Genomic DNA, 26,938 nt, shown 5'->3' on the forward strand with positions numbered 1-26,938 from the left:
TTACAGAAAGAAATCACTGCTCAGATTAAAAGATGTATTGTAAGAGGGCAGAAAGCAGATTTATATGTCAACCTGCAAAAGGACTTTGCTCAGGCTGCAGGCAAATGACAAGGCCCTGCTCTGAGATTAAGCTAACTGAACAGAACATGAGAAACAACTGGATGTAACATGGGAAATTTTTGGACACGACAGATAACAGTTAGAGAAGCTGACAAAAGCTATAGATGCCTGGATTTCATAGGTGGTTAAGGAGGAGACAGTCAAACTGTGCAGAGAACAAAAGGAAAGCACTGAGGATCTCCTGGGGAGTTGAATCTTGCAAGACTAGCAGCTCCCATGTAACTGTATCAGTACTATCACATAAGGCTGGAATTACCTAGGTAATGGTATCAGAAATATCAAATTTGGGTATAGATGTAGCAAAACTGAAGCCAATGAAGAAAACATAGTTAGGGGCAGTTGTTTATTTGGGAGGGGACAAAGGTGAAATAAAGGAAGGATCAAGGTGGATCGAGGAAGGACAAGCATGGAAAATGGGGTGATAAAAGGGGTTGGTGGAATGTAAGCAAGCTGCTGGTCAGTACGCTTGTCTGGCCAAGCCCTGCACCTGACCACTGTAGTTTGTTCCATCTTCTTATTAAACTGTGTTCCTTTGCTCTCTACTCAATGTGTGTGATCTGCTAGTGCTGGAATAGCCAGCAAATAGGAGACCAGAATCGGTAGAGATCAAAGGTTGGATGCTGGAGACTAGCTAACAGGGCCTGGTGTCTGGACATGGATTCTAGATTGATTTCTAGTCCAGGCCAGAGTTTGAAGGACCTACACATGTGAGTGGGCATACAAGATGAAAAACTGGGTGCGTGTTCTGCTAGCAAACTTCAGATTAGACCAGCTGAAAACTAGGAGGAGACCAGCACCTGGAAAAACCCAAGGTCTGAACTGGAGATTGGGTAAAAGGCCCATGGATATGGACATGGATACTGGACAGACTTAAAATCCATGCTAATATCCAATGTATCCCCGAATATGAGTGTGCTTCTGAATCAAGAGAGTGAGGGCGTATGCATGTTCCACCAGCAAACTTCAATCCTCATCAGGAGCACAGGAGGAACAAGACTGGGCTAGCTGTAGTGTCCATGTTTTATGTCGATGCTGTTTGTGTTTATGGGGGTGCTTGTAAAGGTACTGATCTCCTGTCTGGGCTGATGTCTTTGAGGCCAGCCATGTCTGTACTGTGTATCTGTGTGTCTACTAGGAAAACACACTCAGCCTTGCTACTGGCTGGACTTGGAAACAGGAAAAGCTGCAATCTTGTATCCAGCTGGGATGAGAAGGGGAGGGATCCCTCTGAGTCTTAAAGTCCACTGGATTCTGCTACCTTTAGCAGACTTAATGGGCCAAATTCATCAAATGGGAATCTCAACTAACTGTAATACTAAATTCTACTTCACACACAATGCTTAGCGGACATCTGTGTCCAGAACTATAAATATGCTTACTTACAAAATATTTACAAGAAATTTATAAGAATTTGCTCTGATACACAAACACCAAAATGAAAACAAGACCCTTTACTGCTAAATTCTTTTGCTGTTTATCTGATCAGTATTAATAGTCAGTCTATAGTGTGCCTACCTATGTATTAACTTTTCAGGTATGCTCATTGTCATAACTAAGTCTCAATGTACATAAAGTAGAATGCCTATATACATTACTATAATAGATTAGTTTTCACCTGGTGGAAAGGTACTATCCAGTATAAATCTCAGCATATCACAGCAAAAGGCTTCACTTTTCAGTAAGAACAAAGTTAGAGTATCTATCATATGTTACTTGACCAACTGTTTGCATAACCATTCTGCACGCTGCATCACACTTTTATGCCACAAATTGTTCACCCAAAATATCTTTCAAACAATGGAGCAATAATAAACAAGGAGAGGATGTAGAGCACTCATTTCAACTGTCTATTGTGTATATACTGCAAGTTGCTGAAATCAGCCTGAAGTGCTAGCACCCAAAGTTTGCTCAGTGCAGGCATAAAGATTTCTGCACAGTACAAAAAAATATGTTTAGTGACAGTCAATGCAAGCATCCTTCTAAACATATCAGAATTGTACACAAAGTAAGTAGGCATGATGAAGGGTTTAGCCAACACAATCTGGTGAGTAAAAAGCTTATCTGAGGAGGCAATTTAAAATCCTTTTCATTGCAAATAAAGAGTAGTGGATTACTATCGTCTGCTTTCCAGTACTGCATGGAGATGAGGCTGGAAAGAGAACCAGCTACTGAAAGAAAAATGGATTTAAGTAAACAGTGTCCTACACAATCAGCTTCTTGATGTCTTGTGATATGCTGAACAGAATAGTCTCGATTGCTCACCAACCTGTAGCTCGCTTTCTTCAGCCTTTGCTCTTTTACTGGATCAAAAGTAACACAAAGGCAGATTTCCAAATAAAAATAAAAATCAATAAAACAAAAGAAAAAAGGCTGGCAATTTGTAACTATAGTTATTTCTCAAAATACAATACAATTTCTTTCTTACAAAAATCCCGCTATTAGATTTAGCTCCTGAAGAAGTATTATTTAAAGTAATCTCTTTAGCTGAATTTGGGCATAAATTAAAGCAACTCAAGAAACACTCTAATCTGGCCATCTGTTAGCTATATCAAAGAGCTGAAAACACTAGCTGGAATGAAATTCAAAAAGCACATGTAACAAGAATTAAAGTTAATATAGAAATCTACATACAGGATTTATGCTACCAAAGAGTATCCATGGAATGATGATACTCTTTTTTTCCCTAACAAATGGCTAGAATTGATCACAGATGCTGTACAAAATAACTGCAATTACAAGGCAATCTAGGTCATAAGGACATGCTTGAATCATGAAAATCAGGGTTTATGCATTGGGCTCTAAAAGAAAAAAAGAGAATTAGAGCAGAGGTAAGCATGGGAAGGCTGACTGCTGTTTAAGAAGGTTTATCCGAGAACACAAACTGAAATGAGATGCTAAACTGCCAACTGAAGCTGCATTTTAACTGTTGGGCTACAAACGTATCAAGACTTGTGCTTCTAGTTAGGAAGCAGTAGTAAGACATGTAGAGATATAGCTAGGAGAACCACTGTGCAGAATCCAGTATATACACAGTGGCTTAACATGAGGAAGGAAAAGTTACGTCCATACAAAAATTCACAGAAGTGTAAGGGTTGGAATAGGGGAAGGAGGATAAAGATAGTGTAACTAGAAAAGGAGGAAAAAAACCTCATTTACTATTTATACTGAGTAATGGAAGGGTGTTGCACAGAAACATTAAATCCACTAAATAGGTTATTAGTTGTCCAAGGTTAATGCCTCATATTTATTTAATAAACAACTTTATTGTGTGACTTTTGTGCTAACGAATAAAAATCTTAATCCCGATCTGTTCCAAAAGCTAAATGAACTGCTTCCTTCTATACTAGCTCACAGTATATCAGTTGAGTCCTACTCTCAAAAAGAAGACTAAAAAGTCATAGCTCACAGAACATATTTGTCTTCAAGAAAAGAAGCCTCACCTATTGAACTATAAATATAATTAGTACAATATTACTAGAATTTTATGGGATTAGGGTGGAGGAGACACTGATGCTATTACTGTTTTTTACCTACATATTTTTCTTAAACTTAAAGAAATGCTGGATTATCTGGTAATTCACAAAGTTTGAGGGAAAAAAAACATAAATCCTCACACTTGAACCAATATATATTAAAAACTTGTATAACAAGTAAGTCATATAATACTACACCCTCTTACTTTTTATCATAAATTACCTTCATGTTTTAATCCACATTTCTTGCGCTGTTCTGCCAGCTGTTGCTCACTTTGTCTGCAAATGTGACATCTGAAAACAAACATACTCAGTTTAAGTATACAGTGTTTTACTTAATCATTACAAGACACTCCTACACCACAAGATGGAGCATGGCACTGATGACCCTGACATGGCACTAATCATGATAGCCCTGAAAGCAGTATAGATAATTAAGTAGAGTGCTGTGCTTAAGATTACTGGAGATGAGAAATAACATGTCACAGAGTCATAAAATCATGCAGTTTGGAGGTCCAAAACTGTTCAAAGCAGGTCCGAATAGATGAAGTTGCTCAGCGTCTTGTTTGGTCAAGTTTTGAATATCTCCAAGGATGAAGAGTCTAAAAGTTCTCTGAGCAACCTGTTCCAATATCTGATTACCCTACTGGTGAAAAAATTTCTTCTTTTATCTTCATATTCTTATTTTTTACATTGCAACTTGTGTCTATTGCCTCTCAGCATTCCACTGCGCACCTTCAAGAAGAGCCTGGCTCCATCTTCTACAATGTCTCATCAAGTAGCTGTAAACAGCACTAAGATCTATCCTTTGCCTTCTCTTAAGGCTGAACACACCTAGTCTGTCAGCTTCTCCTCAAATGTCACATGCTCCAGCCATCCAGCCCTCTTGGCAACCCTCTGCTGGACTTGCCAATGTCTTTCTTACACTGGGGAGCCCCAAAGTGGACAACTGCTGCAGATGTGGCCTCACAAGTGCTGAATGGAGGGGAAGAATCACTTCTTCTCACCTGTTGGCTACACTCTTGCTAATAAAGCCCAGAATGTGGTTGGCCTTCCTTGCTGCAAGGGTGCATTGCTGACTCATGTACTACCTGTTGTTCGCAGCTGCCTTCCAGCCAGTTGGTGCTGTTGCATGGGGCTATTCCATCTCAAATAAAGGACTTTGCATTTGCCTCTCCTGGACTTCCCAAGGTTCATGTCAGCCCATTTCCCCAGCCTCTCAAGGTCCCTCTGAATAGCAGTCCTGACTTCCAGCATATCAACCACTTCTCCCAGTTTGGTACCATCCATAAATCTGCTGAGAGTGCACTCTATGCCATCCTCCAGGTCGTTAAAAAAGACTGGCCCAGTATTGATCCCTGAGGGATGCCATTATTAATTGGCTGCCAGTTGGACTGGGTACTCACAACACCTCCAACTACAAGAACCAGCCAATTTATCCAGTTCCCACCTTACTGATTTGGTTATAAGAATAGTACAGGAGACAGTATCATAGTCCTTGCTAAAGTCAGTGTATGTAGTGTATGTAGTACATAGTACAGTGTAGTGTATGTTTCCCCTTGTCCACAGGCTTGGGGACATGTAAGGCCTGGGGGCAGACTATACCAGTGAAAACTGGGGCAAAGAAGGCATTGAGCTTCTCAGTCCTTTCCATGTTCTTTGTCACTAGGTCTCCTCCCCCACTAAGCAGCAGGCTCACATTTTCTTTAGCCTTCTTTTACAACCAATATACTTACAAAATTCCTTCTTATTGCCCTTCACATCCCTCTCTGATTTCAGCTCCACCTGAGCTTTAGTTTTCCCAATTCTATCCCTTCATGTTTGGGCAATGTCTCGGTGTTCCCCCCAAGCAGCCCACTCCAGCTTCCACCTTCTGTTTACTTCTCAGTTGCGTTTGGCTTCAGTCAGGAGATCCTTGTTCATCCATGTCGGCTTTCTGCCATGCTTGCTCAACTTTCTTCATGTCAGAATGGACAGTTCTCGTGGTCTGAGAAGATCATCCTTGAAGATCAACCAGGTGTCCTGAGCCTCTTTGCCCTCCAGGGCAGTCTCCTATGGGATCTTGCCAAGCAGATCCCTGGATAAGCCAAAATCTGTTCTCCTGAAGTTCATGGTAGCAACTCTACTATTTGTCTTACTCACTTCTCTCAGGATTTTAAAATCCATCATCTCACAGTCACTGCTGCCAAGGCTGCCCTTGACCGCCACATCCCCCAGTTTCCCTGTTTGGAACAAGTCCAGAAGAGCATTTCTCCAGCTTGTCAATCATTTGTGCGATGACTATCATCAACACAGTCCAGAAATCTCCTAGATTGTTTGTGCCTAGTCCTATTGTCCTTCCAGCAATTATCAGAGTGGATAAAATTCCCCATGAGTACTAGAGCCTGCACTCATGATGCTTCCTCTAGCTGCCTAAAGGCATCTTCATCTACTTCCTCCTTTTGATCAGGGGTCTGTAGCAGATGCCAGCCACAGTCATCTGTGTTGGTCCGTTCCCTGATCCTTACCCATAAGCTCCTAGCAAGCTCTTCCCCAATTCCAATGCAAAGCTGCATGCACTGGTGCTGCTTCTTTGCACAAAGTGCAACCTCCTTTCTCCCCCTAAACAGCCTGTATCCAAACAGCATGTGAGCAATCCTTTCACATCTATGCCATCTCAATGAGATCATAGCTCTGCAACTGCACATGGACTTATAATTCTTTTTCATTTCCTATGTTGCATGCGTTCAGACACTTGAGATGGACCCTCAGTCATGCTGCTTTCACAAGGGGAGCGTAAGAGCCTCCTGCCTTTTTGTTACTAGATACTTTCTCAGTGTTCTCTATCATTTTCTTCTCTTCATGGTATGGTAACCCTTCCTTAATGTAAGCAGTCTGAAGCCCTCCTCACCAGGTTACAAAGCCTATTTGCAAAGGCTGTCCTACTCTGCCAGATGGGTCCTATTCCTCCCCAGCAGTCCTTGTTCCTCTAAGAGTATGCCATGGTTAAAAAAGCAAAAACCCTGTCTTTGACACCTAATGTTGGCAGCCAGGTGTTGACTGGCAGGATGCAACCCCTTCTTCCTGAACCTTTTCCCTCCCGGGAAGGATTGAGGAGAATACCACATAGTCCCCATGTCCTCAGAGCTCTAGAGTCACTCTTGATATGCTCAGGGTTGAAAGAATCATTGGTGCTCATGTGGATAAGCAGCAAGGAGTAACAATCCAAGGGCTGACAGGCCTTCACAGTCTCTCCTTAACATTCAGGCCCCTGGCAAACAACAAACTTCCTGAGACATCACGTCAGGTTGACAGATGGTTTCCTTTATCACCTGCCTCTTCCTGCTGATGTGGCCTTTTGGTTCAGGCTCATTTGCCTCCCCTGATCAGTTTTGTTTCTCCTCACTTTTTCCCACAGGATGCGTCTGTTCTGTAATTTCAGACCTACACGTGGAGAAGGAGCCTTCCTTCTTTTGGCAGAAGGAACAGGTTTCCCGTCTCTCCCATCTTGCTGGTCTCCACCTTTCTGCAAAATTTCTAGCTGTCTTCCCTTCCATTGCAGGATTGGGGCTCTCACCTCTGCAGGGTCTCTGCAAAGACTCTTTCAATCTACTGTTCATCCCCTCTGATGCTATGCAGCCTGCTCACCTCCTTTCTTCACCTGGCAATTCTTGTGTCTTGACCAAAACACGCCTTCTACAGGTAAGGCCACCACTACCCTCAGGCCCAGCTTCAGGGAGAGGCACCAGGCACTCCCTACTCCCGGCCCGGGACCTGGATGGTGTCATCCTCCTTCTGGAGCTCCACCTGCATCAAAGCACCTGATGTGTCAGGGCAGTTGCTCCAGTTGGTGCTGGAGAGCATGTTCCGCAGTATGTCACTGCACCAGCACTGCACAGGCTCAAGAAGTTCCATACAGTCTTCAGCAGAGTTTTTGGGCCTCTCTGTATCCTGCTGTTCACTGCTGTGACAACTGCTACCTCTCTGTCAGCTTCATTCATATAAAGAAGAAGAATAAATACTAGTGCATAACTTCAAGGAATTGAAAGCAAAGAGAAAGGAAGAAAGGCTAGGAGATTCAATCAGGCCACCCAATTGGAGAAACAGGCGAAGATTATCACACATGATTTGCACAGGATATTGGTAGTCCATAAAAAAGACTAAATAGGGAGTGATTCCTGAAAGGATTTACCCTCAGGACAACAAGCTGTTGTCATGACACTAAAACAATTACTGAAATTGCTGACCCAATTAAAATGTCAACATTTGAGCAATTTTGAATAATTATTTCTATTTGTTGAAGCTATAAGGCATCCAGACTTCTCATTTATTAGCAGTAACATAGTACCAAATCTTCAGCATCTGGCAATTGAGCACTGTGCTGTTATATTGCTTCATTTAAAATTCAGTGGGAGGGAGTGGGGGAGGAGTTACTTTTTTTTTTTTTTTTTTTTAAACTGCCCTGCTAAAATAAGGTGTTCTCTTTAATCAGTCAAGAAACTTCACTTCTTTTTTAAAAGCTTGTCTCTTCCAGGACAAATGCTTTGATATTAGAAAAACAAAATTGCTGTAACCTCTTACTTATGGGCCTTTCCACAGAGTTCATGTCAAATATCCAGAGATAAACATTAGCCTACCCTGTTCTGCAGCTATCTTTATCTCGTGGAGATCCCAGTGTGTGTTTTGCTGGTTGAAAAGAAATTGTTCCTTCATAGCAATGATGAGAAAGAAAAGTCTTGAAGCCTACATAAAAAAGGTATTAAGTAGAATTTAGTTATTATATATCCACACTGCAAACATCACTACATACATCTCTCTGTTGTTCCTCCCTTTCCCTAAGGGCTGCAAAACAATAGCGGCTGTTCTCAAGCTTATAGCTCTCTGTTTTCTGATGTTTAGATTGGAGAGGAAAAGGAGGTAAAACTCCCCAAACCTAAGACTTTTAAAAACTGGCCTACAGTGCCTTTACTTTGATTGATATCTTTAAAAGCCAACTAAAAAAATTCAGCTATACATCTCTGTTGAATCTTAAAATTGGCCTACACTGGTTAAAATCTGCTTTTGTAACTTTTTTTCCTAACACAAAACAAAGCAAAAAAGCAAAGATAAAAAATATTTTCCAGTAGTATAGGACTTATCTAAATATTAGCTAACTAGATGAAACCAGTCAGCTCTCTCTAAAATCAGTAAAAAAAGAAGGACATTAATAACATAATTCATCCCATCAGCTGAACATCTAAGACAGAGGAGTGCCTACCTCTCTTCAACTGATTAGCACAGAAAAGCTGTTACTTTTTAGGCAGCTATTATTAGGTAAGATCTACCAACACATTTCTTTTAGCAATATAGAACAGTGCTAGCAATTATATTCATTAAAGAAAAGCTAATTAACCAAATTTGGATTAGGGTTGCTTCCAACAACCTCAAGGGTTAAAATGAAGGTTCTTTCCCCAACAATATGAAAATTGCAGTAACTATCATTTATTACAGTTCAACATAAGTTTTTTAATTCTTTATAAAGCTCATATAACACTGAAAATATTAACTAACAGTTAATTTATTAATAGAAACAGTCAATTTCAACATAACTTTAATGAGCACACTACTAATGTTATCCCCAGGATACAGAGTTTTACATTATGTGATTCAATGTGCTTGGTGCAAGGAGGAGTGTAAAATCATGTTCTGTCTGACTTTTATGTTTAAAAGCTTCAGAGAGGCAGAGAAGCATGATTTAGAAAGAGGGTATCAACTGTTCTAATATGCTTACATGCAAACAAAAGGTTGTATTAATTACACAAATTACCTGAATAGTCATATCTCATCGGACCCATCCACCGCTTTTTTTCACTATCTTTTAATATGTCTCCATAAAAACCATAACCCAACAATGACACGGTGTACTTCAAAAATGTGTTGTTATGATGTACAGAGGAGACATCCAGAGGCTGAGAGTCACCTATAAAGGTTAGAAGTTTCTATTAAGGCTAATTTTGTTTCAAACTGCAAACAGGACATAGTAACTTTAATGTTATAGATTTCTTTTCCTGACAGTTCCCTTATAACATACATGTAGAAAGGGAAAAATATTTTTGAAGACTAGTAACATTTAATACTTAAAAAGGATTAAATAAGTGAAAAGAAGGATTGTTATACTAAAAATATATAATGAAGAATTCATACTCATTAACCATGCAGTAGTAGTAGTAGTGAATTTGATAGGAGAAGAGGTCAAAACCACATCTGCACAATTTTTGAGTATTCCTGAATCCTACATTTCATTGAATCAGAGGAAAACTCAAGCTGGAAGGAGCCTCAGGTGGTCTCTAGTCCAATATCATGCTCAGAGAAGGGTCAGCTCTGCGATCAGACCGGGTTACTCAGGGCTTTATCCAGCCAGGTCTTGAAAACCTTCAAGAACAGAGACTGCACAGCCTTCTGTGGACAGCCACCTGGTTGGCACCACTGTCAAGCCACTGCTTGACATCCTCTGGTGAAAGGTTTTTCTTTTTATCTGAATCAGTTTGAACATCTCTTGTTTCACCTCATTGTCTCTCATCCTGCCATCATGCTCCTATCACTGTGAAGAGTGTGGGTCCGTCTTCTTGATAACCTCCTCATAACTATTACAAATGTTAAATATCTTTAGCCTTTTTACATAAGTGGAGAAACACTGTTTTAAAAATCTAAATATATCTATACATTTAATAATCCAGCTAAGATATTATGATATACTATGTACATATTAGAATCCAGATGTTTAAACTTAGTCCATTGAGCTAAACTTTACATATGCTGAACAGATTGAATCACAGATTAGTAACAGAGAAGCATGTTTGCAAGTCTTTGCTTCTAAATTGCACCTGTTAAGCACTCAAAAAGCAAGTGATAATGAAATAATCATCTAGAAATTCTGTCCTTTATGTTTACACAACATTATTATGCTGAAAAGCATAGAATCACAGAGTAGTAGAGGATGGAAGAGACCTCTGGAGATGACCTAATCCATCCAACCTGCTAAAGGCAGGATCAGCTAGAGCAGGTTGCTCAGGACTGTGTCGGGTCAAATTTCCAATTTCTCCAAGGATGGATACTTCACAACTTCTCTGGGCAACCAGTTCCAGTGTTCAACCACCCTCCCATTTTTTTCTTATATTCAGACGGAATTTCCTGTGTTTCAGTTTGTGCCCATTGCCTCTTGTCCTGTCACTGGACACCACTGAGAAGTCTGGAAAAAACTGTACCATCTTGTACAATTTTTCAAATTCAGTATAAGAACACGGTGACTATGATTGTTCAATATGTGACAAATAGAATGGAAGACACCATTCACAATGTACTGAATATAAGAAGCTGTCTCTTTCAGTCCCTGTGCAATTCAAGCTCTCCATTACCAGAGGACCTTGAGAAGTGGCAATGAAGGGTGGCTGTCAGCATCCCTACTGACAGCATGTCAGGAAGCATTTCTTACTGAAGAGTAGTTGTTTCCCCCCCCCCCNTCCTTTCAGCTGAGTTATCAGCTAACTCCAGTCAAGCAGAAGACACATTTCTAACTCGGCATGGAAACATGAAAATGCACAGGACAAGTAGGCAATTAGTACAGAATATTACTATTCAAAAGTACATGCATGTATGATAACCTTCTCTAAGAGAGAGATATACTCCAATAACTTACACTGCTTGCTTTATTTTGCTGCTATTCTTTATGCATGTCAGAGTCCATGAGAACTTAAGCACTAGATACAAAGTTTCATAAAGTTATGATCCCCTGAAAACAGTGAATTACAGTACAGTGAGCAATTCATTTTTAACCTCCCTGTATTTCATATCATAAAGAGTCCTAATCCCGGACAAAGAGTTCATATTTTAATTTATCCATTATATTAAAATAATATTTCACAGACATGTAAAAAGAAAGACCTGAATAAAATTACTATTTTGGGATATTTTAATTATTTTCATAACAAAACAGTGAACTGCAACTACCTACCTACAATAATATGTAGAGCTGATGTTACTGGATCAGAAATGCCAACTGTCGAATAGCATATGCAATCTGTTGACCCTGAAAAATGAAGAACTAGAAATTAACTTATACCTTTCAAAATAAGTATTACTGTCATACTTCCTCCAAACAAAAGCATTATGTTCTCTCATCCTGCTCCCTTTTACTTTATAGAACACTATCTGGTCTATACAGATACAAATATTATGATCTAAATTGGAACAATAACTTTTTTCCAATGAGTAAAATTTACCTCTCTCCATATAAAGTACAAAGACTTTCATTCGATGCAATAAATGTATAGCAGCTGGTGAGGGGAAATAAGTTGTTAGTTCACAGGAAAGATTTCAGGATTACATTACAGCTTTTTTAAATCAATTATGGATGGAGGAGAAGAAAGGCATACACTGATTCTCCTCTGCTTAAGATTTCTTACTCATTGAGATCTCATAAAAAGAGGATATTATGACCAGTCTCCCACTTTCTGGGGAAGTGCTGTAAATTCCAGGCTGTCAATATACCCACCTTCTCCAGCTGCATTTTAAAACACAGACTCCTGCTTAACTCTGTTATTTGAAAATTAGTAGATACTTGCTTTCAGGAATTAGTTTATAGATATGGAAGCAAAGTGGATAGAGCTGTGTCTTTACAGTCTTGAGCAAAATACCCAAAAGCAGACAGGGGGAAGATTTAGGTTTCACCTATATTTTCAGTCATCACTACTAACTAGCTTTAGGTCGCTCTACACTCAGTACGCTGGCTATGTTAAGTGCCATTTAGAGATAGCCAACTCTCTCCAATACCATGAAGAACCAGAGTATCTAACATATAGTTCTAAATTCTAAATTCTACTCTGCAGCAGGGACTTGGAAGTCAGGGCCAGATATATCAAAGAACATAATTTGTTACAACACCTAACTCCAGATCAAATTTCTCCTTTCCCTGCCCTCAAAACTAATTCATTTAAAGTCAGTGCTGGCAATTCCATGTATCTGCTTTCAGATTTGCTATTGATACACTGGCTATCACTAGGTTGAATACCTCAGATATAAAGTTTTTTGAGGCCTATTCAAATTAAAATATAAAACTAAAAATGGAAGAATGACAATCATCATTTAAAATCCACTTTTGGTTCTTTCTCACTTTGAAGGCAGTCAGGGCATACACTAAAGGCAAGGAAAATCCTTCCCCCTCCATCTTGCTTCTCAGGAAATGGACATAATTTCCCCTATCAATGAAGGGCACAGAAGAAGCTACTATCAGGTAAACACCATGCAGAAGAGAGTCACAGTGAACAAGAAGCCCCAGTAACCAATTAAAGAAAAGACAAATACAACAGAACTGCAAACCAAAAGAAAGAGTGTGATTAAGAGCGCTCTCTCTACAAGACAAAGGTACATGATAGTGCAAGTGTATCATTATCTGTATAGGCTATTGCATAGAAAACAGGACTCCACTCTCTCTCAGTATCATACCAGACGTGGTATACAGAAGATGCTATCATGCCAGATTTGGAGTTTTATAGCAGAAAGTAGCAATCAGAGTTCAGATACCGAAGCTCTGCGTTACTGTCAATTTTGCCAATTTCATTTTGCCTCCTACACTCATGAATTTCAGTTAAGCAGAAAAGAAAATTCTCAGTGCTCTCAAAAAGAAAAACCAAAAAAATTAGTTACTGAGTGATCTGGCCTGAACTTTTACTGCTAAATATACTAGCCTAATGTTTCAACCAACATTTTTCATTTCTTCAAGATCAACCTGTAGCCTGCTGCTAGAATTACCTCCAATTCACCTTAATTCCAGATGTATACAGACAGAGCTTCCAGGTAGTCTTAAACACTAGGTGGGAAGAAAAGAGGGGAATTCACACAAGCATTTAAACACAGGAGGCTTGTCTCCCTATACTCTTCTGTAGTCATTTTAAAAAGCTGATTTATCCATTGGACAATTTCTAGAACTCCTGTTCATTTCTATTAATTAACTATAGAGGGAGGCCAGAGAAACTAGCCAATACCTAAAATTAGATCCAAAGTCTGAAATTAATTCAAAGATTCTAAAATGGTAGGCTGGGGAAAGATACCATCAATGTTTACCAACAGTCAAATTATCCCTATTTCTTAGACATGCCAGTGGAATATAAAATGTTAACTTAGCTACAAACAGTAAAATATCAGGTTTTTTGCTCTGTCAGATCTGGTAGCACAGAGCAACAAAACCAGTCCTTTTCCTTACACACATTCCAAGAGAATAAAAGTGGTCATAACACCACATCACACCAAGTATGAACCTAACAGTGCTAGTTTCAAGGTCACAAAAATGTTCAACCAGTATCTGAAATATATCATAAGGCATAAGGATTTGAATCTCTTTGAACACTTCATAACTAAATAGAAATTCTACATCATTTTGGACAAAACATGTTTTTCTTCTTAGTTTTAAATTAGAACAGTCTTGAATAGATTTGGAATCTACTACTTCCCAAACAGCACTCACAGTAGAAGCACATGCAAAATGCACCAAAATCTAGATAATTTCATCCATATATATCTAATTTGGAAAATGAGATTAGAATGTAAATCTAGAATTTGTCTTACATCCCTTCTATTCTCTGGAATGATTAACAGCTTAGGGTTGCCAGAGCACTCAGTCTGGGCAAGAAGCTTACACAAAGTGTGATTCTTGGCTAATGTTAGGTGATGGATGTTATTTGTTCTGGCTAAACTAAGAGAAAATGTGATAATACATCCTGCTAGAATTTTTGTGTATTTCAAGGGCAACAGCATAAGAGAGTGGAGAAAAATAAAAGAGGCTTCCATGGATTGTACAGAGGTATGCAGCCCTTCAGAGGAAAGTGTGAAGAAAGCAGTTGATCCACATGTTAACTGAACCCTAACTCATTAAAAAAGAAAGGTCTTCTGTATGCAAACTACATTTTGCTTTGGTGTACTGGAAGGGTAAAAAACAGTATGCAAGGGCAGGACTGAGTTTCAGGCGAACACACCTAAAAGTAGTTACATGTGTACATGGACATGTGATTGTATGTCTAAGCTCCCATTTTGGTCAATGAGATCTTGTCAGGAGGGTTGATGGCAGCCTGAGGTTGATTCAGGGTGCCCACACACAGGCATCTCACACCATTTGAGGTGCCTCAGGAAGCAGGACATCTGCACAAGAAGGGCAGATGCACACAGGACCTACGGGCTGTACTGACCAGATCCCCAAGCTATAACATGAGTTTAGATACCTGTCTTACATGCAGATACCTAAATGTAGGCATTAAAATGTGTGTGTGAATTTCAAATTGAAACCTACTGTAAGTAGGGTAACTCCCCTAAAAATGACACCAACCACCAATGTTCAAGTGCTGTAGAGTACTCTGCTCTGCTTCCAAATGCTATTCTAGTATAAAACATGTCTTGCATAGTGCTAGTACAGCTCAAAGGGCACTAAGCAGCCACATGTAGATAGCTAAATCCCAAACTAAACGTCTGAAGTCTCCCAACTAAGAACTCCTGTCTCAGATATCTTAAGAGCCTATTGAGATCAGTAAGTGTGTAAAGGGCACAACAGCTGCCACAGTAGCTAATCCTTGGTAGAACAAATACAGTCGTTTTGAATCCTTACCATACATTTATGTAGACTAGAGCCCTGTTTCATTATTACTCTATTTCCCCAAAGTCTGTTATTAGAAGGTATCATGTAGCCACACAGTTCCTACATAGGTAAGTTCTTCTATGCTTTTTCTTTTCCTCCCAAAATTTGTATTAAAAATGATTTAAAAATTAATCAAGGTAATTCTTCCTTTTAACTAATTACAGAGAGAAATGGTCAAGATATGTATTTAAAATATTAAAAAGAGTACATACTCCTCAAACATGTTTTTGCCACAGCAAGATTTAAGAAAGCAAAGGGATGAGACTGCATAGAGTAAGGTACAACTAAGGTAAATCAGTCATTTCCCCACACCCCTCTCTGTGCATGCAAATATTGTTGAACTACAGCAAGTAGGTAAGTCGTGCAGACAGGTGCTCAGACAAGCATCTCACCAGCTTTAAATTGGCCATTAAGCCACTAAAGTGACATGCAAGACCATTCTTACTGGTTGCATGGAAGAGTTCATACCATACGATACTGTGGACAAAAAATGTAAAGATTACCATCTGTAACAAACGAGGACAGGCAAAGTGCTAAAATTAATCCTTTGAAAAATGCTTAGAATGACTAACTCACAGAAAAGTTTTCTTAAAACAAAACATACACATGCTATTTGGACTATTTTTTTTTTTTTTGCTTTTAATGACTAAATACAAAAATAAACAAATTCCAGAGAACTGAAAGACTGCCACTGTAGTTCCAACTACTAAAGGTTAGAGGGATGACAGAAGCAATAGCCAATTAGATGTTGATCCTAGAACAAATAGCAAATTTAGTAAAGAAATAGAAATACTCTTAGTGTTCATGAGCATTTGCTCTATGTGAGATACTTCTGACACGTCTGGTTATGGAGCAGGTGCTCCTTTAGCATATTCAGACTCCTCAGGGGCAAATTAGCATGGCAACAGAATTCTGTACTGTAAATATGTAAAATTAATAGCTTCAATGGGGGTTCTGTCCATTTTGATTATTTTTGCAAAGTCACACAGTTCATGCAGTTACCCCAGTGAAGAAATATCAGCTGAGTCATGCTACTGTCAGAGTAACTGCATATAGAATTATTCTTAGTCCAGCACCATTTAGTATTTTGAAAGTCTAGATGGCATCTTTTCTGGGAAGCAATTTTCAAATGACAAGAAACTGACACATTCAAAAGTGAGGGTATTAAATTATTTTTAGAGGAAGAGATAAATGGCCTGTGCATACAGTTGTGCTTCTACTTAAAGTTTTACACACCTTCCTTTTAGCATCCAGAAACCAAGAAAGCAGTTTAATGTCTTCAGAATGTCAGACTTGCTTAAAAAGAAACAGTTCAGAAGGACTTTGGGCTGTTTATTTTACTTTTTTTGGTACATAATCACTTCAGCAAAGTTCAGTACCACAGTACAACAAAAAATGGCTAATGCAATGCTGATAAATTTAAAAGGAGAAGTTATCAATACAGGTAAAAGTAATCTTGATTCAGTTGTCTTTATAGTAGCTCCACAATACTGAATGCTCTAAGACTCTCATTTCCAGAAGTATAATTGATTTAAAATGCTAAAGAAGAAACATAAAATATCAGACCTAAGGATTGAAATTGGACGTACCTTGGACAACCTTAAAATGAAACGCTAATTAAACTACAAAGATCATTAAATATTACAAACCTTGTGACAAGAAAGGTTGTGGACACATCATTCAGTCCTTAAAAAAAAAAAAGCTGTTTATAGTATGCTTTAACACGTTTTCCGAGAAAAATTTTACAGCCCAGAGAAAGCTAGAATAGGAGTTGAGTCATGCTTCATGATCTTTCTTCTTTCTCGTTTTGAAATGTGTTAATGAATCCCCAACTATTTTTCTACCTAGCCTTCACACAACAAATTGGTGGTGTCATCTTCAGTATTCTCAACTTTTACAACCACACGTTAACATTCTGATTATAAATCACAATGCATGTTTCAATACTTCACATTACAGAGATCATATCCTTGACTGCAACAAAAGATTATACAGTGAGAGGGAGCTGGAAACACTAGAAGTCTAAATTACTATAGCAATTAACACTTCTTTTCTGCTTTTCCTCAATCTTCCCTAGTGCTTGGAAGATTTTTTCCCTATTCCCAGGGGAGACTAGCAGACTTGGTTTTTGGAAAGAGAATGATTGCATTAATATTAGTCCATAGCACGGAGTGCAGTAGTATTTTTCTTCCAGCTGCTGAGATCATAGGGGCATTTAATATAATCAGTTCTCTTTTACTAAAGGTGCTTCTGACAACAGTGACAACTCATTCTTATTACTAAACCTGGCATAGAACAGCTGGACAAAGCTATTTGGGTTTTCTCTAGCGACTACAGTTTTAATATTAAAGCAACAAGATGAAACTTCAATGCTGTATGTTAACACCAGAGAAAATCATTTCTTTAAGTTCTATGGCAGTATACTACCACCCTGAATGTAGTAAGAAACCACAGCTGGATGTGCTTTAAGGCTAGATGGCATTAGCAAGAAGTAATAACTCAAAGTTTTTGTAGGTGCACTGACTTGTAATTTCCACACTACAGTGCAAAACTTGTTCAAGTTGCCACAGCCTCTAAGTACTCTTAACAACAAATCTGTTTGCAACACCAATCAGTCTAATTTATCTCAATTTACACTGGCATATTTGAAGAATGGCTGCAGCTAATACAGAAGTTCAGCAGTCAGAAATGGCCACTTGAGTAGAAGCCTTTATTTATGCTAATTAAAATACAAGTTATTTAATAAAGCAAAGTACAATGAAGTATAAGAATTGTTGATATTTTAACCAGAAGTCACACTAAGGAAATAGACTAGCTAGACACACATCGATCACGATAAGTCCTTGCTCTGGAGAGCACAAATCATGGTTTAGAAGCAGCATTAATATTTAAAAAGAGCCTGAAGATTTCTGTTTATGAAATAAAGCTAATTCTTCAAAAAAAAAGTCATACAGGTGAAAGTGTTTTAGTATTAAATCTTTCTTTCACTTTTAGTTTCAAATGTTTGTGCAATTAAATTGACAATTTCTGAGCAAAAATTAAGCCTGCTGAATTGAGCATTAGTTTGAATGCAGATGCTAGATGAAACCTGAATGAAATGCTATGCTTCATACATTGGTTTTATGGTCAGTTCTTGATTACACAACAGAGATACCTCCTAAGTGATGAAGAGGTTAAGTGTGTCTTATTACTACTTGAAGACTAAGGCAGACTAGAAGAAATGAGGTAAGGTTTAAGCAGCAAAAAAAGAAAAATTAAAGAGTGCTATGTTTACAGGTATCGATTCAAAAATGGAAAGCAGGGAGGAGAAATGAGGGAGAAAGAAAAATAAAAATTGTGACCCATGAGGAATTTACACAAGTAAGAGGATTCCTCCACAACATGCTTTAAACAGTATGGGCTGTACAAGTACAGTGGCTCATCTATATCCTCCCTTCAAGAAAAGCAGAACAGGTAATAGTGAAATTGAGACACATGAAAAATAGGGATTGTTGGGCTGCATTTATGTGAAAGTTTGGTTTTCCCTCCCTTTCTTAAGTCCAGTTGGAAAAGGAGAACAGGGTATGTGAACTTGGATGGAGATGGGAAAGAATAGGTCTTCAAGAGGAAGAATTTTCTATGTAAGAACCAAGCCCAACTGAGATACTGGTTCTGGGCCACAATTTTCCTTTACCCAGTTCTCAAGTAGCTTCAGTTTCAGCAAGAGTAGAGAACTCTACTACTGAAGAGATAGAAGAAAAAAAAGCAGGAGTGAGCTGCCATGTTTTCATTTCATCTTAAGGGAAAGGAAAGAACACATTTATGAAAAACATCTGCAAGGAACAGACTTCTTAACAGAAATCCTGTGGACACGTGATGATTCAAGACTGAAACCACTATTTTCTGGTTTTAGATTTTAATTCTATCTTAAACTGCACTGAGGTAGATAAGTTATTACAGTAAAGCTGTGAACTCTTTAGTATAAAACTATGTTAGAGAAATGAACTGTGAATGTAGCAAACTAAGAAATCAACAAGAAGATGTGTTTAACATGACAGCACCTGGCATCTCTGTGAGTAGGCCATTTAGGGGCCTTCTTGGAGGGGTAAGCTAGAGTGAGCTCAGCAAGGAAAAAGACTAGAGAAAAGTGTCAGTGGAATTGGGGGGGGGGGGGGACAACCCAACCTCAAGTAGGCACACGTTTCAGCTCAACCAGCAAGATGTAGTTTAATCACAGCAACAAAAGCGCAACAATTTCCTTTGTTCAGGCTAACACAGCTTGCAGTTAGGGGCTAAATAATAAAAAAGCTGAAGTCCCTAAGATGGTGTTACCTTACTCTAGGCTCCTGTCCTCACCGAGTTAACTGTCTGCATCTATCAGAAGACAAGAATACATACAGAGCTTTAGAACTTAACCTCTGAAACCTGAGTAATGTTTGCTTTTAGTCTCCATCAGTGTGTTCTTAGTATAACGAATGTTTTCTTAAAATCCTGAACTAAAGAGTTATGCACAAAGTCTTCCTATATGCATGATTTCTACTGCATTATTCTTTTCTACTTGTCGTATTGTTAGGATTGTCAGTGAAAAGTTCAGGAAAAATTCAATTCTTTTTAAGAATTTCACTTCTTTTGGAACAAGCCCCTTGCACTAGTCTGGGAACCAAGGGATCCCTTGGGGTTAATATATGGTCAGAGCTCCATCACATCAACCTAGACTACAGAAAAGGTAATGATCATGTGGCAGTCAGGTAAGCACTATGGTTACCAGAGAGAACTGCATCACTAATGGCTGGAAAAAATTCATGCTGCCTTCCCCACCACCCTGCAATACACGGGTTTGGTCATTTCATACACGATTCCAGGTCACTGGGACAGCCAGATATGTTAAGAAAGGGTAAGATTTATTCAGCAAGTAGATTCTCTTTTTTGGTAAATACACCAAAACTATATTCCTAGAAGAACCTTCCTATACTTTTAAAATGGGACCATTTTGAATATTGTACAGCATACGGACAGACCAAGATGTGTACTATCCTCTGGACTTCTTAAATGCTAGTTAGAACTTCAAGGCCAGCTTCCTTAGATGCTGTTATAAAGAATTTTTAAAGGATCTGAATGACTTGAAGAAAAATATTTATATTATAGCACTGATTACAACGTTGCACCTCATGTTAGTTCAGGCATAGAGCATGCAGTATACATTCGAGTAGCAACTCACTACAATGAAACACAAAACCCAAAACATTGTAAGAGAAGAAAGTGACTTGATACATTTTAGAAATACTTTAATATGAGTGAAGCTCATAGTATTTAGGTGCAACTGGAAAAAATGTGTTAAAAAATTGTTGAAAAAGCAAGATTAATCTTTCATGATGCTTATCGTTCGTTTCCTTTTCCTCAGGGCAAAGAAATAGCTCTTAATACTGAGGTTCTGGTATTTTAATTGTATCTTCTAACCGTCATGAATATCACCTGCAGACAAATTCTTCTGAAAGCAAACTATGTAAACAAAAGCCCTTATTTGAAGAAATTTGCCTGAATAAGGGAAAGGAATGGCAGAGCACTTCCAATTCTATTTTTGTAAGTTTAATACACAAATTGATTTTAATATAATGCTTTAACAAATAAAATCAGAGTTTAATTCTATATATAGTAATTATATACTAGCTAACCACGGGAATGAAAGAGAGGCAATTAAAAAAATATAAAAATGTATTCACATCACAACTTTTATGTATCTAACCTTTGGTGTAATACAAATGGAAAGGGTTAAGCTTTTTCCAAGCAGCAATTCAGACAATTTAGGTTTGGATACATTCTTTTCAAAGATATAAGAAACATAAAATCAGTCACCTAAAGATAAGGTTAAAAATATTTTACTTCAAGTTGGTATATTCTTGTAACCTGTGTCAAATGCTCTCAAAATCTGTGTTTTAGTCAGCAACTCATAATGGTCATCTCATATCAGTTTAATTCAAATCTCAACCATCTGATAAAAAAACAAACAAACAAAAAAAACACAGCATAGAAGAGACACTGACTAGTCCATTTGTCTTTTCATCCAGACTTTAAAACTGTAGATGCTATTAAAGAGCTGCAACTTTGAATTCAATTCTGAGAGAGGAAATCATCTCATAATTACACTTTTGAAGGAATGTTAGGAATCAAGTCTTTTACTTGGAGAGGTGAGGTAACACCTGGGCCATTCAACTGAACTGCAAGACTGATCCAAAGAGTGCCTGTGGTGACTAAAACACACACACACACACACACACACACACACACACCCCTACACCACACAGTTTATCAGAGAACTCAATTCTGAGAAAGAGTTCTCATCAATGCCTCCCAACACCAGTAGTCAGGATTTCCTAAAAAAGTGACTGTCATTTAAAAGTGTGAAGGTATAGCACCTCTAAAAAGCAGCAAGGGCAACTCTGGAACCTGCGAACTGTTCCTCAGCTGTAGTTGCTCTGTGCTTCTTGCAATGACAGCTGGAGGTTAGGGGAAGGAATTTTAGCATTTATATGAATTTACCAGGTTTATGGGAGGTTCTCATTGCAATTTTAACTAAATTTGCAGAGAATTTTGAACTGGAAAAGTGTTTATCAGTTAAGTGTCTGTTCAGTAAAGTTCACTCATTAATGTTTTCAGATGGGCTAAGGTATTACTGTCAATATCTTATCTTGCATTACTACAAAATAAGCCATAAAATAAAAACAAAAAAGAAGCAACTAGCTACTTCATTATTAAAAATTCTAAAACTGCACATTTTAGACTTGCTTTCTAGCATCCTTTCCAAATAGGATTGCATATGATCAGTAATTATACTGGGATACCAACAGTTTTAATTAGGAATCTTTATGGAATAATATTGCTTATATTTTACATTTAGGCCTACTATCAAGAAGTTAAAGAAATGAATAAAGTAAACTGAAAGTTAACCCTTTCTTACCAGCAGGAATTATGCCAATCCTTATATTGCACTGGACTAACGGTGCTTTGGGATTATTTTGGTCTATGCCAGAGTCCTTCTGCATTCTTCCAATGAGACCATGCATCACTTCACTGAACATGCCGTCCCCACCAACACAGACAACACTGCCAGGAAACACAAATTAGAATGCACACTAACAGTCAATAAACAACACAGCAAGTATCCTACGTAGGGCATGCACTGCACATCAGAGAAAGTTGTTCTATTCTCCTTCTCCATCTTTACAGATTATAGGAGCACACAGTCAACTTGGAATGAAACAAAAAGGAGAAAAAACAAATTCAAGCTACTCAACTGCAAATGTACCTAGACATTTCTGTAATGTTAGAAAAATGTTGGAATGCAACCAAAAAAATAATTCTCTATTCTCTTTTGCTATGTGCAGACGACAAATATCAGTGGAAACTCATTATACAAGGAAAACACAGAACAGGACTGTACATACAGCTTTGTAAGTATATTAGGTAAACAAAATGTAAATATGGTACCTTTACTAAAAAAAGGAAAGTTAAGTTAGTATTTGTAGCTTCAGACAGAAGTGTGATATTTGGCACTATCCATTTAACAGGGCCATAAGTTATACAAAAGTCAAAAACAGACAAGTGCATGCTTGCATGCTCTTTTGAACATGCTGAACTTCAGAAGCCCATAAAACAGACAGAAGGCATGTGACTTACAGAGCCACTCATAATGAAACACAGTTCTAAACATTACCAGCAAAAACTTTGTTTTGTAAAACTGATTCGAGTCATAGCTGGTGCAGCAGCTACACAGATCCTCAACATGTTAAAGTTCAGCAGAAAGTCCACAGTCAAGCAAATACTAAGTAAAAGACTATTTTACAGCAGTATAAATTGCATGCACAATAATCAAATACACACTCTGTACTCTAAAAGCATAACATCTTTAACTGAAAAGCTGTAATTCAAATACACTTTGAAGGAACACATGACAAATCCAAAATTATGCATATAGTCCCCAGCATACATGATTAGGAAAGTTTACTGTTTAGCAATCTTTTCCAATGCATAATCTAACACTTACTCTTTCACACAGTCAGCAATATATATTGCAGAACGAGCACTTGTTCCATAGGACAGGTCAGTTGATTTTATCTTTTAAGTACTGCTGATTTAAATTTAGCTATCTTTGTTTTATCTTCAGCATAAAGGAATTCTGAAAAAAACAGCCATTTGTTTAATGAATGAAGAGGACAGTCATATAATATACACTGTCCATCTCTCAGTCAAGGCCTAAGAGACTGCGAGAGAAGAGGGCGTTTGTTTTTCATTTTTATAATGAGTTTCTCTTTTCAAAGCTTAGCTACATTATTCCTCAACTTGAGTAGCCTGTTTCATCTTTCTGCGCAGATTCTAAGAAAGATACTAAGGGTGCACAAATTTCTGCCTCAATTTAAGAGCAATCTTGTATCAATCTTGTTTGAAATTAAAAAATCAATACTATTCTGTTCTTAACAAATAGTATATTCAGTTTCAGAAATGACAGAATGAAATGGATGTCTATGCCTACCAAGGGTAAATGCTGACAGATAAAGAAATTCACATATACAATATTAGTATGTTCAAATCAAATGCAAACATCAGATGGTCAATGTGCAAGGCCTTAACCCTTAGTGAAGAAATACCATAAAAGAGATTTTGCTAGGGTGTTTTTTTGCATTTTTTTCTAACAGACTAGCATCCCACAGATAATAACAGTAAACTACATATGCTTCATTCAATTTACTGTTACTAAAGGACTTCTGGTACACAAAACAAATGAGTTTTAGAATTACTCTGTCAAATTGTTTCAAAGTTTTCTTTTTTCTAGTTTTTAAAGACTTGTGAAACTGGCATATGGATAAGGAAGTATAGTGATTTGTCTCTATCAGTTATTCTAAACACAGTCATTACTCGTGCAATATTACAGCACACTGCAGTTGTTCTGCATAGTGATATACAAGAACTTGCTATATGGTATGTTATGAGTACTTTAAGCAGCTGTCTTCAAGGGGAAGCTGCTCTATCAATGAGCTGTTGGATTAGTACACACACCAAAGGAAATTCTTACAAGGGGAAATGGGAAGAACAAAAAGGAAACTCACAATAGGTATAAATAAGCGGTCTCAAGTATGCACTTGGAAGGCAGTGAAGTGATTAGCTTTAAGAATCCTATACCTAGCTTTGAAATTGCAATCATGACATTCCCAAGTTGGAAATCTGGAGATTAAATGAAGAATCTCATAATTTAAGTGACTTTCTCTTTATTATCAGAACTAATCTAAGAGGACAGGTGGACAACAATTAGATGAAGGAATCAAAACAAACTTTTCTTATATGTGAGAAAAGTCAACAAAACTTCATGAAAACAAGCACAGTTACACTGTCCAACTATTTTTAAAATCTTCCCTATAACCAGGTGATCTTATATTAAAAAGGTAGGATTTCTGAAGCAGTTCTCCTATTAATACTTCAACCCCCCCCAAAACCAAACAAACAAAAAAACCCCCAAAACAAACCAAAACCACCACCACCAAAACGCTACAGGAAGAGATAATTTGAGTCTACAGAAAATGCTTCAGGTACCACTACACTCAGTCAATGCCCCTTTTAAAAAAAAGTTGTTCAGAATGAATTTTAGTGTTTTAAGAGGCATATTTAGAAGTGAGAAGGCTTCTCTCCCTTTTGTCGATTCTAACAAAGAGCCTCAATCAGATGGTAAATTCACCTCTGTTTGGAACCTAACTCACCAGCCTATCTTACAGCCAATGCTAAGCTTCAAGTTATTTCTCTTATCCCTAGACTTCTTAGAACATCCAACTTCTGCAGTGCAATATATATATTGCATCTTGAGATTAGGGGGGTTTTTTTAGCTACAGAGTTAAATTTTATTTATTTATTTTTATTTTTATTTTTTAAAGAGGAAAGCATTCTCTTCTCCTCCCCCCACTTTGATGTTATAACATTTCCTAAATATTTTAGCTCCTCTCCCTAAAATTATATAGCTTAAAAAACCCAAACTTTGTTTAATGATTTATTTTTCTGTATTTCCTGAAAAATATTCATTTTTAGTTTTCTGAGGAAATGGTACAGGGACTTAATGAGAAAACAGATATGCATAGATTGTGATGACACATTTAATTTATATCAATATAAAATTTTAGAAATTGCATGCTGAACTATTTCTCAATACTTTAGTTTTCTAGTTTTAGCCCAGTAAGTGCTGAAATATTACAGTTGAGATAAAATCCTCCCACCTACACCAAAATGTTCAGCTACATGTTCTTCCCCTATTTCACATGAGAGTACCTTGTTTTGATAGTCCCTGACGAACCTTGCAGGCCAGAATTATTACCACTTTGGGCATCTCTTTAGAGCACAGACAATTCTAGACATTGACTCACTTTCTTCCCTTTTCTGTTCTGTATTGGAATTTCACCAAGCTTCAGTGTTATTCTACTTCAAATCACATAAGTCACATTAAGAGAAAATACATAAATAAATAGGTCTTTCAGGATCCCCGTTTCCTTTCCTTGCACTTCTGTAAAACTAAGAAAAATCCCAGTATGGTCAAAACTGTTTACATAGGTCAACTCATTTTAAAGCAGGTGAAGTCTAGGAACTCAATCTGTGAGTGTAGTTACTTTCTACCACAATTTGTCAACATCATGCCCTCACTTGATTAATATCATACATATAGGTATGCTCCTCTAGCATAAGTACTTGTAAAAAATATGAAACATTTTATTTTTGCAGTTTTCCAGTTTTAATGTGTCTGTCTACAAGCACAGCAACATACTATCTTAACATACTGTAGTTATGAAAATTTACTTGCATAGGTTCTGCATACATTTTAATCATTTCCTACATAGTCATGTAACTCTCTTCATGTCATGAAACAGAACTGGAATGACTAGTCTATTTACTGAAATATTGTGCTTCTACTGCAAATTTAATATCTGAACAGTGAAATTACATTTGTTTAAGTCTTTACTGTACTTTTAAAACAGTAATTCTACAACAGAACAAATAGGTGGAAAAAATAAAGCCAAAGGATGTAGTGATTATTTGTATGACCTTACATGACAAGAGGAACTAACTCAAACATAGCTATTTATTTCTAAACTGCACACAGCTTTTACACACTGACCAAACACTACTGATGCAATGTGCTGGACTCATGCATATGTCAAGCTCACCTGTATCTCAAAATACTTCAGAATATCTTTTGGGCTGCCACATAATATTAGAATGCTCAATTTCTGAATGAGCAAAAAAACCTTGCATGAGATTTGTGTGAAGAAACAAACAAACAACGTAAATATCATTATATTACATTTCAGTATATTGTATATTAAACAGGTTTACTGAAGCAGTCCAATTTTCCTTTGCTCCTCCTAAATGTGGAGCTCTTCCTACAGAAAGGAATGCACTCCAGAACTTTTGTCTGTTGCAATGAATGTAATATCAATAAAGGTGACAAGAGAGACAAGAATAGGACAGGCCACAATATATCAGCTAGCAGAGAAGAAGAAAAAAAGCAAATGAAATTACTTACCCATCATATTTATTAATATTAACCTCAAATAAGTTGTCCTTAGCATGGTTAGCACGTTCAGTTACTAAGAAGAAATATACACATAAAACAATTTTACTCAAATAGTTCACAGAGAACAGTATTCATTAATAACCATGGTTCTATTACAGTGTGACCATAAAAACAGCTTACCTA

General features: G+C 37.5%; 1 protein-coding gene across 9 annotated transcripts in view; it reads right to left on the reverse strand.

The window, feature by feature from the left end:
* The window catches only part of CERK (ceramide kinase), a 46,062-nt gene that overhangs the window by 5,385 nt on the left and 13,739 nt on the right, over positions 1-26,938 (reverse strand). For 7 of the 9 annotated variants that reach the window (XM_026055566.1, XM_026055568.1, XM_026055570.1 and 4 more), the window contains 6 exons: positions 26,765-26,828; positions 22,166-22,311; positions 11,563-11,637; positions 9,379-9,531; positions 8,210-8,315; positions 3,817-3,887 (listed from right to left, as the gene is read on the reverse strand). In XM_026055566.1, coding sequence (XP_025911351.1) covers positions 3,817-3,887; positions 8,210-8,315; positions 9,379-9,531; positions 11,563-11,637; positions 22,166-22,311; positions 26,765-26,828 — 615 coding nt within the window. The remainder of the gene's footprint in view (positions 1-3,816; positions 3,888-8,209; positions 8,316-9,378; positions 9,532-11,562; positions 11,638-22,165; positions 22,312-26,764; positions 26,829-26,938) is intronic. The other 2 variants (XM_026055571.1, XM_026055572.1) reach the window with 2 other exon arrangements.

Source organism: Apteryx rowi, unplaced genomic scaffold (assembly GCF_003343035.1).
Source record: "Apteryx rowi isolate R43461 unplaced genomic scaffold, aptRow1 scaffold_1238, whole genome shotgun sequence".
NCBI classification, from domain to species: domain Eukaryota; kingdom Metazoa; phylum Chordata; class Aves; order Apterygiformes; family Apterygidae; genus Apteryx; species Apteryx rowi.